Raw genomic sequence first — 16,682 nt, forward strand, 5'->3', positions numbered from 1 at the left:
TTTTGTCTGCCCCACCAGCATAATCATCATTTTACAGACCTGTTAAGGTCTTTTGGATTATATTAAAACATGTAGACAAAGGCCTCTCTCTCCATCAATATACAGAAAATATATCATGCGAGTCAGGAAATGACTCACTTTAGTGAAATGATGTGAACACTTATTGTAGAGCCTCCAGCTAACACTGAGGTTTGTGTTATCATATTGATATATTATTGAAGCAGGAAGCTGATGGGAATCTTTGTAAAAGATCATTAATAAAAAGCCAGGTAGAGCTCTTACTGTTCTTCTCTGAGTGGGACAGTTCAGAGAGAGCGTCTGTCTCTGGGTTTTGAACGCTGACAGCTTGTGAGTGGGTGCTTGATGACACTGCTGCCTCTTCCTGCAAAGCACACACAACCGCACAAAATGATAAATTATTCAGACAGAAAAGGGGTGAAAAGATCAAACGGGCAAAACACTCTAATCATGAACCAAACAGAAGGCCAACATTCAGTCAATGGAAACAAGTCTTTATAAAATAAGAAACTGCAGAGGCAGTCAAAAAAATAATCAAATAGCTGACAGAAAACACAAAGCATCTGTTCCATCAGAGATGAAGTGCTGCAAAGACCGCCAATTACTGTCATCTTCAAAGGAATTCAAAACCTGGTATCCTTTTATAATGACTGCAGTATTGATGAAGCATTTTAATTAGCTTTAAAAACCTCACAGGCACAAATTCATGATAAACTGAGGAAAGTAACAACATATAGATTAAAGGTGCACTTTACGTGGTGCATAGCAAGTACATTAATGATAAAGTATCATTTGGAGATTTTTTTTTTCTGCATACAGGTAAATTTTTCCTTTTTGAGCCAATGATTGTGAGACTTTTCCCTTTTGACCTACGTATATATATCAGGTTATTTACCGTCTATTTAAAGTGATACTCCGGGATGGATCAAGTTGGGTCCTATCACAAGGTTTAGGGCAGAAATTACCCCTACAGCAGTGTTTTTGTGCAGCAGAAGCCCAGGGCACCCGCACCAAACACCCCCTCCCTGCTCCTCAGCGAGTTTCCTCTGCACTCAGACAGGGCCAATTTTTACTTGACCAAAAACACAAATAAATGGACTCCCACCAAAAAAGTGTGATATCGGTCTGCATTCACGCTTTGTTCAGAGAATTTTCAGCACGTTACTTTCACACAAAAACACCGCTAAGTAAGGCTCTAGTTCTCATCGTGGCGTAAAACAGCGCTACCTCCACTGCAGAGCCACAGCTGGCTACGAGGCGCTCGCCGCTTAGTGTATCAGTCCGCGCGCATGGTGTGCCAGATATAAACAAACGCAGGTAGTCTGCCAGGACAAAGAGACACGATGAGAACTAGAGCCTTATTTAGCGTTGTTTTTGTGTGAAAGTAATGCGCTGAAAATTCTCTGAATAAAGCCTGAATGCAGATGGATATCAGAGTTTTTTGGTGGGAGTCCGTTTATTTGTGTTTTTGGTCAAGTAAAATATGGCCCCGTCTGAGTGCAGAGGAAACTGGCAGAGGAGCAGGAAGGGGGTGTTTGGTGTGAGCGCTCTGGGCTTCTGCTGCACAAAAACACTGCTGTAGGGATAATTTCTGCCCTAAACCTTGTGATAGGACCCAACTTGTTCCATCCCGGAGTATCACTTTAATGCCCTGACAGTGGCAATAAGCTTTAATTTTGTATTTAAATTTTGTAAATTTGATTTGCCCTAAATATGTGATCTAACTATTACTGTATAACAAATACTGATTTAGTGTTTGCATGACAGATGTTATGGCACTTTCACAATGCGATTAATTATGATTAATCAGGGAAATCATGTGATTAATTACAATTAAAATTTTAATCGTTGCCCAGCCCTAGTTACAATATGTATAAAAACTAGTGTATGTACGCAAAACTAGTGTCAGTTAAAAGACAGGAGGAATGTCAAGTCTCAGCATAACAAACACAGGCCCCTTATAGACACAAGTCTAGATATGGTTGGCATCTTGAAAAGGACAAGTTCTCAAATCAAATGCAGGAAAATTTCTATCAATTTTACCTGTGAAGATTGACGGTTCACCTCTGGCTGAGACTCAGTGCAGGCGTCAGAGTCTGCAGCAGATACAGAAAAGATAAAACATTCAGATCAGGGAAAATAACAGGAGGATATAACTGAGCAGAGAAATGAGCGACAGAAAAGCTTTTCTTTGAAAACCTAAACCTTAACAGTTCAAAAGCCAACCAAAAACAACCATCTCACCACCTCGACCATAAAAGGGTCAGGCTGTATATTATGCAAGGCGCTGCACTGGAGGAGGGGCAGAGAGGTTAAAATACCATGCATGGCTAAGGTGGCATTAATGACCACATTCTCACTCTAGTTTTCTGTCTCTCTTCCTGCCAGCTGTTCATGCAGGCAGAGGAATGAGGGATTACTGGGCTCACTTCTGCCTCAGACTAGTCGTTCACCTGGCCATACAAGGACCTTAAGGAAGAGAGGATTTCAGATACTGTGTAGAAACCCCAAACACACTCACTCTCACACACAACCTTTATAAGACCATGGACACAACAACCATAGAAGGCAGGGGTCTACATCCAGGGCCTAAATGTGTGTGTGTATCCTGACACTGAGGGAGTGTGTGCAGTGGACTGGTGCTTCAAGGGTGGCTAAGTGCCCTGTGCCTCCCGTGGATTACAAAGTGATAATCCGCATACATCCTTTTCTCTGTGCCACACACTCATCAAGAGTCACAGACAATGAGTCTGTTTCTAATGAACATGGCTGAAAGACAATAATAATTTAGATAAAAATGAAGCACGTCTTGTTTTTGCATTGACTGTAACTAAAACATTAATAGAATTCAATATTGAAACTCATTGAAATAATTAAAAAAAAAATTGCTTGTGTTTATTCTGCACTGCCAGCATCTACCTGCCCAGGAACTGTCAATGAATGAGATCTGGTGCAATGCATTTCAACTCATTAACTGGTAGTAATGACTGTTGCTCCTTGATAAATGAAACAATAAACTATGATTTCAATATCCCCATGCTTAGAGGAGAAAGTATATGCCAGTTCTTATTCTTGTTGCCATCTTAAGACTAGCCTAAGACTTGTATCCACTGTTAATCCTTCTGGGTTGACTCCAGAGCTGAAAACAGATGGAGTGGTGATTAAATAAGGCGCCAAAAATATTACATCTAGCCCTATTTGGTTGGCTTTTATGAAGTCTCGTCTAAACGTAGGCTAGTTCTGGTACATTGAAGATTTAAAAGGCTCAGAGAAGAGTTGAACTTTGCAGAGATAACGTCACAGATTTAATCTGTAGAAAGCCTCTTCAAATATATCAGTATTTTCACTTTTTATGAAATTAAATGTAGAAAAACGTTAGAATGGGGTCGTATCAGTTGAGATGTTGAATGTGTGTCGACTCTGGTCCCCTACTCACCTCGACCATTTCCTGCCACACTGTGGTCAGGCTGCGCCTCTTCAGGACGTGCAGACAGAGGAGTGGATGTTTCCCTCACTTCCCCCTCTCCTGCAGTGTCCACCACTGTCCACTTCTCTTCCCCCTCCTCCTCCACTTCAGCTCTCTCTGTCAATTTATCTGCTGTGTCCTCTGGTCTGCTGTTCGGTAGCCCGCTTTGTTCTTTACAATTCCTTTCTGCCAACTCGTTCTTTAGGAAGTCCTGAAGGGCAAACTCCTCATCCCAGTCCAAGTCATCTCCCTGCTAAAGTAAGAGAATTCGGCAAGGTCAATTTCTCACTGAAAAGAGTTTAAAAGGTATGAATCACAAAAATCCTCCTAAACCTTGACATATCAAATCACTCTGTGGCAAGAAACTACTAAAGGGTTTATGTGCATTGAGACTGAACACAACCATCATAGAAAGAATTTGAACTTTTATAAATTATACAGCAGTTGAAAAATGAGAATGCTGGACAAACGGAGAGCAGATCTATTAACAACACACACCACCTCTTTCTGTGGAACACATCAGAAGGAAAATGATTTCAGACCTGAACCCTGGCTAAAAGCTTCACTGATTTACTGACTTTACTGAATCATTTTACAAAAAGGGAACAGTGATATTTCAAGGCACAGACTTGTAACTGTATGCAAATCTGCCAGAGACAGAGACATTAAAACAATGGTGCTGTAAGGGAAATGTTCAAGCATGCATGAGTGCATTTATGTACTAGGAGCAGTGCGTAGGTGTATGGTCGCATCTGATTCTGTGTGTGTGTGTGTGTGTGTGTGTGTGTGTGTGTATGTGTGTGCTTGTGCTTGTGTGTGGGTGCACATGTCCACTTCAGCCGCCAACTCGCACTTAGCTCTCTCCTCCCAGATACTCCATCTGTCTGAATACAGTACGAACACTGGCACTACTTTCCAGGCAAATCCTCCAATATCTTTCTACTGTAGCAACTAATCATTAATACTTATAAGACACGCTTTACTAAATATCTAAACTGATTGTTCCCCTGACCAAATCCTATGTTATGCTAGTGAATCACTTAAGGAGAAACAGACTGAAAGCAGAATATGCAGACCATAAACTGAGATGTAAAGAGAACTTTCTGAGAGCCGTGAAAGGCTGAGGCTTCCCCGATTATTAATTATAAAGTGCTTCGATTAAAGCCTACGTCTCTGACCTCTTCCTCTGGTACAGGTGTCTGGCATGAGGCCTCTCTGCTGTCCTGAGGTGTCTTTAGCTGCTCCAGCTCCTCAGACAGCTGGCGCTTCTGGTTCTCCTGCTCCTGCACCCTGCATGCAAAAATGCAAAATCTTGTTTTAAGAACCAGCTTGGGGATAATAAGTTCTTGAAAAACCTGGAAGAACCTCATAAGTAGGAAATTAACTTTCTAAACTTGGGGAAATTAAAAGTATAGACACAAACATCCTAGAAGAGAGTACAGTGGACATACTGTACCCAATCCGCAGGCCCATGCAGTGTCCCATTCTGTTGCCCAGGGTGACCAGCGCCAGTTCTCCGACTGGCCCGGTAACAGCTTCTTCACTTCACTGTTTTGGAGCCGAGACCCAACCCAGCCTTCTAGTTTCAGACTCCACACAGACCATCGAATGTGTGACCTACAACCCTGTTCCTGTCTAAAGATCCAGTCTTACTCTGAGCAGCCTGTTATCCCACTCCAGTGTGAGTGGTAAAACTTAAGCTTCAACAAGCCTCCTTCAGTTTTCTGACTTCCCTAAAGCGTTCAAAGTTTGTGAGTTCACCCTCAACTGAGCACCATTAAATCCACGCTGGACAGCCGGACCAGTTCTCCTTCTCTGGTCTGATTCGGTATCCCATTAGCTCTGTTATATATCTGAAGGGGATGTCCGTCTCCATGAACACACAGACAAATACACACACACACACACAGCACAAGGCAAACTCATCCAGAGGGAAAGAATGAAGTCCATTTCTTGGCTCAGATCCAGACCTGAAGGGGCGGGTCCTCTGGGGTCACTGAGGTCAGCTGATTGACAGGACTTCCCCCTCCAACTCTCTGACTGCCCAAATGAGACTGGAGGATAGAGACACCCACATGTGCAGGGCTCTGACTCCAGTAGGAGGAACTTTTTATACAGTTTCAGAAAGTTTTACAATGTAGATTTCCTTTTACAGAAAGATGTCATAACAGCAGGGGGAACAGCAGGCACCCTCATAACAAGCAACTTCTTTGACCATTTCGAGCCAAAGGTCATTTAAGATGCAGAAAACACTGTAAGTTCCTTAACAGCCTTTGTGGGACTGCCATAGGCTTGGAAAGTTGACTAAGCTAACAAGCCTGCCTTAATAGCTCATTACACTTTGACTGCTCCTCTGAGTTGGTAGGCATACAGCTGGATTTAATGGGCTTGTACCTCTCTAACTATTCCCCTCTCAGTGGGATCAGTATTACCTTACTTAGCCAGAAATGAACTTCTGAGCTCTGCCTACCAGGCTTCAATTCAGCCAATGAGATCACTGCTGCACAAAAGCAATTCAGCTCTATAGAAATATAGTCTTACCTTACATTCAAGTCGCTACTAAATCAGCAAGCACAAGATTCACTGCAAACATATCCTCGTCCATCTTCCCCTGGTATTTCCTCTGAGCCTCCTCTTCTTCCAGACATAACTCAGCTCAGCAATTCGCAGACCGCACATTTCTGACTGCCCACTAATTTTCACACACCCACAGTGGCTGCAGGAAACAGAGCTTCACTTACCTGACGGAAAGGTGCAGGATCTCAGTGCGGGACCTCCTCATGTTACTGGCCATTTTAATCAGCTCCTTCTCCAGCGAGTCTGTATACTGGGCTAGCTGGTCCAGGCTGAGGGCCCAGTCTGCCCTCTTTGCATCCAGCTCGGCCTGCGCTGTCTGTAGGGAGATGAGGCCGAGGGGTTGATGTCTTGTTCAGAAGGAGTGCAGGCTGCTGCACAGCCTAAAAAGTGTTTTTAAATCCTGCAAAAAGTTCTGAAACCCAAGTGAAACTAAGTCTTTCCTTTGAGCAGCACGCAGAACACAGAGGAACAGTGGGACAGCTCTGCTCCGCTAATGATTTCTGTCTCATTTGGTTTGTTTACTGCTATTTGCCAGTACGTGGTTAATGAATGCAGAGTGGCAACAATGCAAGAGGAGGGGGAGAGAGAAAGAGACAGAGAGAGATACAGAAAGTTGACGTGAGGGAGGAGGGAAGTGGGTTGTGTTCGTGGTACGACACACTGACTAAACAGCACAGCTTGGATGGGGCCTGCTGGAGAGTTATATAAGTGTGAGATCTCCAGAGATGAGGAGCGATAGTGGGTGGGAGGGAGAGAAAGAGCAGAGGCAGTGGTGGAAAAAAGAGTGCAACAGGTAGAAAGAGAGAAATCACATTGCATAATTTAATGAGTCATAGAAAAGAAATGGCCTTTTCCAGCCTGAAATCGACTCGGACATACTGAACACATGAAAAACACACAGGGAGACACAATGATACTTCTGCAACACACTGAACCTGCAGCTGTCTTCTGCCAAGTTTTAGTGCTTGAGACAGACTCCCCTGCACGCAAAAAGAAACATTTCACAGGAAGAGTTATCTGACCTGGAGATCTGTGTGAGTGTTGCCTCCTGCCTGTGTGTGGTCATCCAGCTGGATTCTTGCAAAAGACAAGATGGATTTGCTTTCTTGTTTGAAATCGCTTTTCTGAAAGGCACAGAGAAACACTTTTATACCTTATGTAATACTTTATAGAGAGCCATGGAAAGGATTTGCCATGTGCAAAACTAGAAGCCCCTTGTTTAACTGTCAAAAAGCTTGGGCGCATTTCTAAACGGGTTTATGAGCCAAAATTAGACAAATTATGTAAGACTGACTAATAAATTAAAAGTTAACTGAAGGCTGATGTACTTCATCTTTTTGAGCTGAACTGCAACAGAACGTATTACAAGGTTTTTTTAAACAGAAACAACAGTTGATTTTTGTTTTGTGTTGGATATAATTGGGATAAAAAAAATTATGAAGTATCTCAAAAGTTTGACAGCCAATTTGCAGTAAAATCCCATTTTTCTTTCACACTTTCGATCGTGATCACTCTTGGTTACCAGTTTGTTGAGGAGGTTCCTGAAGTCTTGAGCCATGTGTTCAGGGGTGGGTCCTTGCAACATAAACAGCACCTCCCTGTCCAGAGTCTCATCCAGCGGAGAGGCAAAGCTCGTGGTGGTGGACAGAAGATCAACTCCAAGGGGGGCTTGCTGTAGATAGTGAGGAAAATTGCTAAATGAGTCTATTTCTCAAAGTGACCTGTGGATAACTGCATCTCATGTGTGTTAGATTGTGTGTGAAATACATGAACATCTATGCAGATTGTTTAGGAAGTATGTCAGTTTAAAACTTCCCTTTGGAAAAATACTGCTCAGGACTTTAGCTTTTAATACAAAAATGAATTTTTTCTTCTTATTCTGTATCAGTTTTTACACTAAACGAGAAAAGGAAGAGAGAGTGAAGAAGAGATATGAGGAAAATATGCCCGCAAGTAAGAAAGACAGATGTAGTAAGGGGATGCTGACCTCCAGTGGTGACTGTGCGAGTGCCAGCTCTGTTTGAAGGGATCCTGAACTGCTCTGGTTCAACCTGTAGGCCATGGATAGGGACAGACCAGCCCTTTAAGAGAAAGGAAGGCAGGGTGGGAGGAGGGGTGCAAAAAAGTAGATAGACATGAAAGTTAGATAAAAGTCTTCTACAGGAGACAAGAACACTGAAGGTACAGTGTGTAATCTCCTGTGTTTGTATGACATTTAGCAGACAATGAGAAAATTGCAATCATATAACCAATACTAACCAATAATCTATACCCCAAATTACTCTGAGGTTTTCAGTTAGCTGGTTCACTCACCCTGCTAGTTCTGGATGTAGCATCTGAATCTGGTTCTCCAGCTTGCTTTTGTCTGCCCTCAGCAACTGAAATGAAAATCAGAGGAACAAACATGACAGTGAAAACCCATTTCTAAGCCTGCCTCTCCTTGGCTTGAACAAACTAAAGGACTCGAGCATTGAAGGAAAGCAGGTGGTTAACTTCCCACACTCAGCCTCAACATTTAAAATGTCAGTGACTCACAGACTGATAAGTGTTCCCACTGTACTTCAGTAAGGATTTTCTGAGTTCTAAAACTCACATTTGAAAATAAAAACAATTACTCCACAGGGATTAAATGCAGCACCTTAAAAAACATGTCACAGATGGAATAGGCATTAAAAACATTTGGCATCTGATTCTAAATTACCATATTAACTTGAGCCTCATAACTTCACAGCAAAAGACATTTAGATTATACAATCAACTTTGGATACAGAGTGAATCTGAGTCATTTTGAGTTGAGGTCAACACACTAACCTCTGTGATGGACAAATATTCCTCCACTGTGGCTTTGAGCTCATTAATCTGTCTGCTCTTCTACAAACAAAAGCAAGAGATAAAAGACAAGGCTGAGTTTCAGAAGTCTTAAAAACAGGATGCATAGAATGATCAAAACTAGTGAAAGCTCTGTAGGAGCAGTTTAAATGATTGTATAACATAACAAGGCACTCACCTCTTGGATCACAGCTTCTTTATCACTGGTAACAGCATCAAATGATTGAATCTGCACCTATGAAAAGTGAAAGGGAGTGTCACTGAATTTCTTCTGCGTCTGAGACAGATTTAAAGTGTGGTCATTTTGCAGATACAGAAGGCTTTTATACATAAAGACAGAGTGCACAGAGGACCAAACTTCTTATTGGAGAAATACATCTAATGGTTTACATAAAACACATGTTTGATCAAAGACAACATACCAAATGTTGTTACTTTAAAATTGTATAGTTTTGTTTGAGATAGACACTTGTAATTTTATTATCGTCAATACATTTCACAAACATGAGGACGGGGCCTGATTATTAATGTGTTGCATCATCTCTTCTTCAACAAGTAAAAAAAGTTTGGGTGACATAAAGAACAGTTGGTGAATGACCTTTAGCTGCTAAACAATTGGAGATTTTTTTTTCATAACTTTTAATGAATGATGTGCTAAGTGTTTGCAATGAGTGATAATAAACTGGGACTGCAGGCAGGCTGGATCACCCCCTAAACTCTACAACTACTGAGCCATGCTTTTGTAATATGAGCAGGAGGTAGTTTGGGCTTTGTCTATCTAGAATACTCAAGGTCCCACATGAAAAAGGCACTGTCAGGATGGCTTTACATGTTGCTCCAAAACTTGCATACATTGCTCATTACTAATGGTAACTTCCCAGATGTGCAAGTTACCCATGCTATAGACACCAATGCATCCCTTAACCTAGACCATGTTTAATATGGCTTTCTCTCTTCATTGTAGAGTCTTTACCAGGCGGATGCATTTACAACAAACAGTGTACACAGCCATTAGATTGTGGATGGGATATATAGCCCATGCAGTGATTTACACTTCAGAGTCCTGTCTGTCTTTAAAGCAGTGTCACCTGAGGGCCAACAAACAAAACATGCTTAGATATTGTTGTTTTCTTTAGTCGGGAGGTTTTCCTCTTTGTGTTTTTCAAGTATTAAATAATTCTTTCACCATTTTGTTGTTCCCGTCCCAACCTTTCTGAAAGATGTTTCCTTTTTTAATCAATCAAATGTGTCTTTTTCAGAATTGTGTTTTGTCTTTGCACTTCTTTGACATAATACAGGGCTTAAATTACTTGCAAACCATCAAAATCTATCCTATCTCCTTTTGCCATCCAAACCTTTTTTTGGAATTAAGGTTGTAAAATCTACTACTGACAGAAAGGCTGCAAAGGTACCTGAAGGTCAGCGTTAATGCCACACAGCTCCGAAATTCTCCTCTGAAGCTCGTCCATCTCCATGGTGACCTTAAAGTTCTGGGGAGCCATCAAAAGAGTCAGGGCCACTAGTGAGCGCTTGTTACAGAAAAACTTGTGATATCTCTCTGCAAGCTATTTCAGAAAGGAACAACTGACCCCCTTTAAAGTCAAATCTCAAAATGACATTTCAGTGAAGTACCTCTTCCTGAAGAGAAGCAATCTTGCCAATGAGACCCTGGTTTTCCCTCTCCTAAAAAGAGACAATGAATATAGAAAGCATGAAAGCACAATCAAAATACCAAAACATCTGCCTTTCAACAAATCTGTTCTGCATCAATAAGAGAACACTTGAGTAGATGTAAAAAGATAATGTTGAATATTAATTTGAATTAAAGAATGAATAAAATCCAGACAGTGTAATTCCCTTCTTGAATTAATCAAATTTAAATTAAAAAAAAAACAAACTCAGATAAAGATAAAAAATGAGAACATTTTGAAGCCACATGTTTTTAAAGTCTGGTATTCTTGATTGTTAGGGTTGAATAGAAATGATGGTGAATCATCGTTTAGTGCTGATCTAAACTGAAACTGTTTACATACTCCACACTTTAAAAGAATCAACAGAAAATGTTATAAGAATGCTCCAGATCAGAAGCACAGTGCCTTTCTGTTTTCCCAGAGTGAGTATTTATTGATTTTTTGGTTTGTTGGACTAACCACATGTTTGCTGTGTGCAGAGGCACGAGCTTTGCCTTCCTCTGTGCAGCTCAGAGTAGCTTTCATCTCCTCCACCTCTTCCTTTAGCATCTTCTCCTTCTGGACAAGTTGCTGGACACTGTGAGATGAAAATCAGAGATGGAATTCAACAAACAGCTTGATTCTTTAAATCTGTGTGTATGTTGTTTTTTTATTGTAAAGTGTTTCCTACACTTTGGCCTGGTAGCGGAGCTCTTCATTCTCCTCTGCTAGCTTCTGGTTGCTGTCCTCCATGCCCTCCACCACCTGCTTTAGCCTCCTCACCTCTTCCTGAAACTTTTGGTTGTTCATCTGAAGGTCGGCAACACAAGACACCAGTTCTGATGTTTCACTGTTGAGTAAAACACACAGATATGGGATTAATCTGATGCCTCTTTAAGAGCAACAGGAGCAAATCCTACAGAGTTATATTTGTATTAACAGCATGCTCAGCTTGTAAATTCCTGCTGGTACTGTGGTTGCTGCAGTGCAACGATATGTCACTCTTTGGACAGAGGCTGGAATTTTGGTGGTTAACAAACTGCAAGAGCAGGCGTGGGTGGTTATGTAAGGAAATAAAAGACATGGTATTCAGAATTCCCACATGCATGGATGAGATCTCACCAAATCACACACATCACTCACAATTCTACTTTGGAAGCCTCGCCACCAAAGCCCTCCAAGCTTCCTGAAGTCATATTAAGCAGCATGGACCTCCGAGCTGAAAAACAGACGTTTCGTCAGGATGAGATTTGCGTTCTATAAAAAGAAATGTAAAGCAAACTTGAGAACTAAAGCCTCTCACCAGACAGGCTGTCTCTGACTTTCACCGACTCCTGAGTGGTATCATCCCCCGGCTCCTCCCTAAGGTACAGCAGAAAAAAGTAAACATTATAGTTGTTGGATGAATTCATTTCAAGATCATTTTTAGATTTCAGTAGATCTACACTATAATGTTGTTTTTGGACTCCTGTAAACACATTTGGAATTCATCGTTGAAGTGTTTGTTGGTACCCAGCATGTTTGGCATATGAATCAGCTTTCTGCTTAGTCTGGATTTCATCTGCTACATGATAAATAAAAGACATGTAAAACTAGTTTTAGTAGTTCTCATTTGGCAGTTTTAAGGAATTAAGCACCTTTGGATCTTTATTTGTGAGCAAACTCCCTTAAAGCATGAATCTTTTTCGTTTGCTACTGAAAAAAATCAGGAAATCTGTGAAACGTTTTAAAGAAATGTCCCAAATGATGTTGAACTTGCTAGTTTGTCAAAATCCAATCAACGTAAACCCTCCTCTGAGTTGGAAACAGATCAGAGTTATCAAATGAACATTTGACCCGGACCTAGTGGAATTCACCCGATGATGATGCACAAAAACACTTTGCAGCTAAATGGAGATGTGCATGGCTGAAACTGTGGGGGAGAATATTTTCAGCAGTGATCTATCATCTGATGCACTGCTCGCCTACACAGCATCTACTTTCATAACTCAGACACAATAGATGAGTCGCTCTTCTCTGTGAGGCACAGGACTGATAAGGAAAAGACAGTCATTTATTTAAAGGTTAAATTGCCTAAAAAATTTGGCAAATCATTGTGTCACCATGCAGAGCTGGATTAGACAGTTAGAGCCATCACCCCATTAAAAACCCATTAAAAACAAAGGGGATCATTTGAACATTTCTGTCTCTCCCTCTAAATCAAATCTTTAATTCCCATGAACGTATCCCTCGGAGTATAAAGTTGTTTTCTGTACCTGTTGTTGCGGCAGTCATCAATCCACTCCCTCATGACAGCGTGGTAGGTGTCCAGGTCAATAGAGACGTCTTTCTGTTCTGGATCCAGCATGTTGCACAGTTCTTCCAGTCCGCTGTCCTCTGAGCTGCGACTGGTGGTGTGCCGCAGATAGTCCACTATGTGAGACACGTAAACTTTACCTGGAAGAGGTCAGAACGAAGAAAACTCTTATCTCCTCTGGTTTTTTTTTAGAAGTCACATAGGCGTAGACTCTTCACTCAAAGAGATAGGTTGAATTTACAGCAGTTAGGTACTCAAAAGTATTTCTGTTGGTGCTCCTTTCATCAAACTCCTCATCTTTTTGCTGGTTAACAGCAGTTGTTAGGTGTAGTTTGTAACTAATCTCTGAGACATCTCCTGACGGATCCCATTCTTCTTTGGCAAATCTTTAAAATTCTCCAGACCCGATGGTCTTGTGGCACAGACGCTGGTCTTCACTTACAGATTTTCTGTGGGATCCAAGTCAAGGTTTGGTGAGGGCCAGCCAATAAGGTTCACCGGTTTTCTGGAGCTAGTTCTTCACCAGCTATATTTGCTAAGAGCTATTTTCTTATCAAAGACAAAACCACGACCCAACCCCAGTTTTGCTGCTGACTGCTTTAGGATTTATTTCAGAATCTTCACAAACTCTTCATGATTCTACCTTCAACCTTGAAGAGATTTGTGCTGAAGAATCATTAATCTTTTTAACAGCAATTAGGAAATTTTTGCATCAAACTTAAAAGTTCATGGAGGGGCTACTGGTCTTGACCACAACTGTATCTTCCCATCATCATTGATTCTAATCAGAGCTGAATATCCAATCAGGTTTTTTGTCCCTTTTCCAATTTGAGTACTATTAAAAGATATTTTTATTGTTTTGGGAACTACTTTATCATCAACATAAACTTCTAAAAAAGTCCAACAATTAAATGTTTAGACTGAAAAAAACAACAATAAGCTACCCATGAAGTGAACAACACAGTTAAGTAAGACTTAAGTCAGACTCTAAGATGAAAAGAAAAGACCAAAACTGATTTATGTCTCAAATGCCGGGATGTGAATGATAACACTTCATGATCTCCTGTATGTCATATTCAGGTTATCATACTCTGTTTGTTTAAACACTAAGATGCACAAACCAACTAGGACTAACAACATAACTATTAGAGAATGTGTGTTTGTGAGATTTACCTCGGCGCTGGGTGTCACAAGCATGAAAGATAGTATCCAGCAGATTCTCTTCACAGATGAGGCTGATTTCTGCCATAGTCTCCTTTCTGTGTTCAGAGGTCAAAGTCGGTCCTGATCACAGATACAACAGAGAAAAAAAAACACAGTGTTGAGCAGCAAAGCAAATCGAGCACATGATAAAATTTCCCTCAGGCAGAGCAATGGCCAGACACTAAAAATAACACTCATATCAGGCATGTTACTTTGGGGCTATACTTTATCAGTGGACCGTTATTTACCCTCCGTCATTTACTGGTCTTTCCTTTCTTTCAAATGTGAAACATTAGTTTTTTTCCCTTTTAAAAAAAATCTGGATTAAAAATGTATCACTGGTTTAGTAAGAAGAAGTTAAATGAAAATGTTTATTGAGGGAAATCATTTTAATGTAATCTCCGAACAGGAAAACTGTAAGTTTTAAATTAGATTCTGAAGCTTAAAGTGATACTCCGGGATGGAACAAGCTGGGTCCTATCACAAGGTTTAGGGCAGAAATTACCCCTACAGCAGTGTTTTTGTGCAGCAGAAGCCCAGAGCGCACACACCAAACACCCCCTCCCTGCTCCTCTGCCGGTTTCCTCTGCACTCAGGCGGGGCCATATTTTACTTGACCAAAAACACAAATAAACGGACTCCCACAGAAAAAGTCTGATATCGGTCTGCATTAACGCTTTATTTAGAGAATTTTCAGCGCGTAACGTTTACACCAAAAACACCACTAAATAAGGCTCTAGTTCTCATGTGGCTCTGCAGCGGAGCACCGTTTTACGCCACGATGAGAACTAGAGCCTTATTTAGCGGTGTTTTTCTGTGAAAGTAACACACTGAAAATTATCTAAATAAAGTGTGAATGCAGACAGACATCAGACTTTTTCGATGGGAGTCCGTTTATTTGTGTTTTTGGTCAAGTAAAATATGGCCCCGTCTGAGTGCAGAGGAAACCGGCAGAGGAGCAGGGAGGGGTGTTTGGTGCGAGCGCTCTGGGCTTCTGCCGCACAAAAACACCGCTGTAGGGGTAATTTCTGCCCTAAACCTTGTCATAGGACCCAACTTGTTCCATCCCGAAGTATCACTTAAAGAAAAAACGGCAGAACTCACCCAAAACCCATCTAAAAAAATCCTGAATTTAACAAAAGGCCACCAAGGCTCTGAAGCCTTTGGCATTTTGTGTAATCTTCAAGAGGGGTCAACTTGAATTTGAGAGTAGCTTTTGTATTTTTTTAACTTGTGCTAACATAATAAATCAAAAGAAAATTCAATTTTAGACCCAACATTCTCTTACAATAGAGAAAATTTAGCTCAAGGCCTATGTGTGATCTTTATAAGAAGCTTACTGATAAGAGTTCGACATGTGGATGAAAGCCCTGGCACAAATAAAACATGAAATCTCAGGCTAATTTTTTAAAGATTTGTTTGACTTCATCTCTAAATGATTTTACAACTTCTACTTTTGTGTGACAGCTGCTCCTCCCTACCTCCGTCTCCCATGGACAGTCTTTTCACCACCAAGGCCGGGTAGGGTAGTTCGCACTCAGTGTTGTTCCCGGTGTCCCCTGAGCAAAAGTTCAGGTTGTAGGTAACTGTGCTGTGGTTTGGGGTGAAGGTGCGAGACAGAGGGGGGCTCCTGCTTGGCCTCTCCGGCTGCACAGTCTGGGGTCCCTGTGTGAAGGTAAAGTAAGGGGAGTCTTTTGACTGGCCTGCAGGTGTTGAACAATACCTCTGCCATGTCTTCACTTTGTTTAAATCACTCCCATCAGCACCTCTCCTCTCTCCCAGGGTGCTTGTGATGGTGTACGTGACATTCGCCGGCGTCGGGGGGTTGCATGCTGGGGTGGAGTGACTCAACATGGGGATGGAGGAACCCCTGCTGCTCCTTCTGGAAGCTGCAGAGCCCTGCATACCCATGCCTTTCCCCTTCTCCGTCACTCTCTCCTTCCCCCTCTCCCCCTCGTCTCTGTGGAAGGTCCCTCTTTTCAGGATGGCCTCCAGGTTGTTCCTGAGGCCACACTGCGGGCTGTCGTAATTGCTCGAGGAAAGTTTGGGGATCTGGAAGGGTGAATTTGGCTCCCGGTCACCTTGCCACTGAATGGTCTGCAGCTTACGGCAAATGCTGTCCACAGGGTTGTGGCGACGGTTTGACTGGGGCGTGTAATAGTCCATGCTGCTGACGGCAGGGCTGCAGTGCTGGCTTCCTGGCTAGAGGCGAGGCTGGAGTCTGCGTTGGGTGAAGAAGAAAATATTAGCAGTTGTTAAATGATTCTGATCAAAGATACTAAAATCCAAAAAAAACAGGAGAACAAAAACAGCAATACTTGATGAGATTCTACTATCAGATTCAAGTTGTGTTTGCTTTCATGTGCTTTTGTTCATGGGACAAAGACAGACAAAGAAATAAAAAAAGTGAAGAGAAAGCAAAATGAGTTTTGAGGGGCTTTAGCCTAATTTGGGAGCACCAGATCTATGAAGAATGCTGAAAATGGCTTCTGTTAATTTGAGTTGAAGGTGCCCAAATTTACAGAATGGTATTTTTTGGCACCAGGTGTGCAAAGGAGCTCATTAATTTCAGTTTGCTTGCGGGTTTAAAGCAAAAATGTATCTCTACACAGTGCAACTCCAT

At 41.6% G+C, this 16,682-nt stretch overlaps 1 protein-coding gene across 5 annotated transcripts in view; it reads right to left on the bottom strand.

Annotated features, from left to right (window-relative positions):
* lrmp (lymphoid-restricted membrane protein) overlaps positions 1-16,682 on the bottom strand; it is a 31,813-nt gene that overhangs the window by 14,738 nt on the left and 393 nt on the right. For 4 of the 5 annotated variants that reach the window (XM_074698269.1, XM_074698272.1, XM_074698268.1 and 1 more), the window contains exons 2-21: positions 15,541-16,280; positions 14,030-14,140; positions 12,816-12,996; positions 11,864-11,922; positions 11,704-11,779; positions 11,252-11,410; positions 11,041-11,158; positions 10,523-10,573; positions 10,303-10,380; positions 9,069-9,125; positions 8,873-8,932; positions 8,375-8,439; positions 8,049-8,142; positions 7,584-7,733; positions 7,084-7,185; positions 6,226-6,377; positions 4,663-4,774; positions 3,455-3,737; positions 2,062-2,114; positions 283-382 (exon numbers count right to left, since the gene is read on the bottom strand). In XM_074698269.1, coding sequence (XP_074554370.1) covers positions 283-382; positions 2,062-2,114; positions 3,455-3,737; positions 4,663-4,774; positions 6,226-6,377; positions 7,084-7,185; positions 7,584-7,733; positions 8,049-8,142; positions 8,375-8,439; positions 8,873-8,932; positions 9,069-9,125; positions 10,303-10,380; positions 10,523-10,573; positions 11,041-11,158; positions 11,252-11,410; positions 11,704-11,779; positions 11,864-11,922; positions 12,816-12,996; positions 14,030-14,140; positions 15,541-16,225 — 2,746 coding nt within the window. In that variant the 5' untranslated portion in view covers positions 16,226-16,280. The remainder of the gene's footprint in view (positions 1-282; positions 383-2,061; positions 2,115-3,454; positions 3,738-4,662; positions 4,775-6,225; positions 6,378-7,083; positions 7,186-7,583; positions 7,734-8,048; positions 8,143-8,374; positions 8,440-8,872; positions 8,933-9,068; positions 9,126-10,302; positions 10,381-10,522; positions 10,574-11,040; positions 11,159-11,251; positions 11,411-11,703; positions 11,780-11,863; positions 11,923-12,815; positions 12,997-14,029; positions 14,141-15,540; positions 16,281-16,682) is intronic. The other variant, XM_074698270.1, reaches the window with a different exon arrangement.

This window comes from Halichoeres trimaculatus, unplaced genomic scaffold, assembly GCF_033239565.1.
Source record: "Halichoeres trimaculatus isolate MK-OKI-2021-1 unplaced genomic scaffold, fHalTri1.1 fHalTri1_scaffold_21, whole genome shotgun sequence".
NCBI classification, from domain to species: Eukaryota; Metazoa; Chordata; class Actinopteri; order Labriformes; family Labridae; genus Halichoeres; species Halichoeres trimaculatus.